General features: G+C 32.0%; 1 protein-coding gene across 2 annotated transcripts; it reads right to left on the bottom strand.

Annotated features, from left to right (window-relative positions):
* Positions 1-947, bottom strand: LOC112729383 (uncharacterized). Of its 2 annotated transcripts, none has more exons than XR_011868859.1 (2): positions 679-936; positions 1-583 (listed from the first exon to the last, which is right to left on the bottom strand). XR_011868859.1 is itself a non-coding variant. In XM_025779606.2 (2 exons), exons 1-2 carry the CDS (start codon positions 809-811, stop codon positions 221-223), a joined length of 480 nt encoding a protein of 159 aa, XP_025635391.1. In that variant the 5' UTR covers positions 812-947; the 3' UTR covers positions 1-220. The 2 variants fall into 2 exon arrangements, 1 of the variants encoding a protein (XP_025635391.1); XM_025779606.2 differs by having other exon boundaries at positions 1-567; positions 679-947.
* Between the last annotated feature and the right edge of the window lie 243 nt (positions 948-1190).

Raw genomic sequence — 1190 nt, 5'->3', positions numbered from 1 at the left:
TAACGCATAATAATCCACTAGAAACAACAAAAGTTAATTTTGTCCAACAATAACATCAATGTACTAAGTAATTAGAAATTTAAAACTCTAGAGTCAACTCTAATTAATATCTATTGATATGACTACAAATCAATAAGAGATTAGTCATTATATTCGAACTTTAGACATTTCTATCATGAAAAACAAAATATCCTAAGACATAATCATATCTTACAAATCATTAATTATTCTCCATTGATGGAATCACCAACCAATCATCTGGGCAATAACTAAGTTCCAATTCATCATCCACAAAAGGTGATGACAATTCATTCCTAGAAACCTTATTATTATTATTATTATTATTATTATTATTATTATTATTATTATTATTAGAATCAACAACACCATGTTCAAGTCCTAAATGGTGGTCCAAGTCCAAATTACCATCACTAATGACCATTTTGCCATTATCTTCTAACCCTTCTAGAAACCCTAGCCAACAACACTCTTCAATGGTGGTTGATGAGGGTGGTGGTGGTGGTGGCTCAGCCAACAAAGAAGGTGGAGTTGTAGACCAAGTAGGCCCTGGAAGAGGCATAGCCTCCAATAAGGAGTAACAATAATAATATTGTGCATCATCATTATTATTTTTATTATTATTAATTATTCCATAGTTTGAGATGTTAATAGTATTACCTGAAACCTTAAACTCTCCCTCATTGACACATGATTCTTCAGCATAAGCATAACCAAAATATCTTCTAGTAGAATCATCATCCACCGTGCCAAACACACCATGATTGATGCTTCCGATTTCTTCTTCTTCCATGGTAAAGGAACAAGTAGCCAAGAATTTTGAATAATAATATTTTGTGATAGGTGCTTAGTTTGTTGTGGAATATTTGGAAGTTAGCACTATTTATTGTTGGAATTGTGCATAGTGCACAAAGACACAAACACTTATGGAAGAGGGTAACCATTTAGTAATTAAGAGTTTGTGGAGTGAAAATGGGGTGTGTGATGCATTGAACAGTGACACGTATGTGATGGATCGAGTGGAGACATGACACATCAAATTAAATCCTATCATCCATTATAATATAATAGTAATAATTACATTATTATTATTATTATTATTATTATTATTTTTTTATTATTGAGGAATAGAGTCTATTCTGCGTGTCTGCACAATCTTTGCCTTCTTGGGC

The sequence above is a fragment of the Arachis hypogaea genome, chromosome 12, assembly GCF_003086295.3.
Source record: "Arachis hypogaea cultivar Tifrunner chromosome 12, arahy.Tifrunner.gnm2.J5K5, whole genome shotgun sequence".
Lineage (NCBI taxonomy): Eukaryota > Viridiplantae > Streptophyta > Magnoliopsida > Fabales > Fabaceae > Arachis > Arachis hypogaea.
Note: the sequence above shows the minus strand (reverse complement) of the source record. Positions and strands in the feature narration are given on the sequence as shown.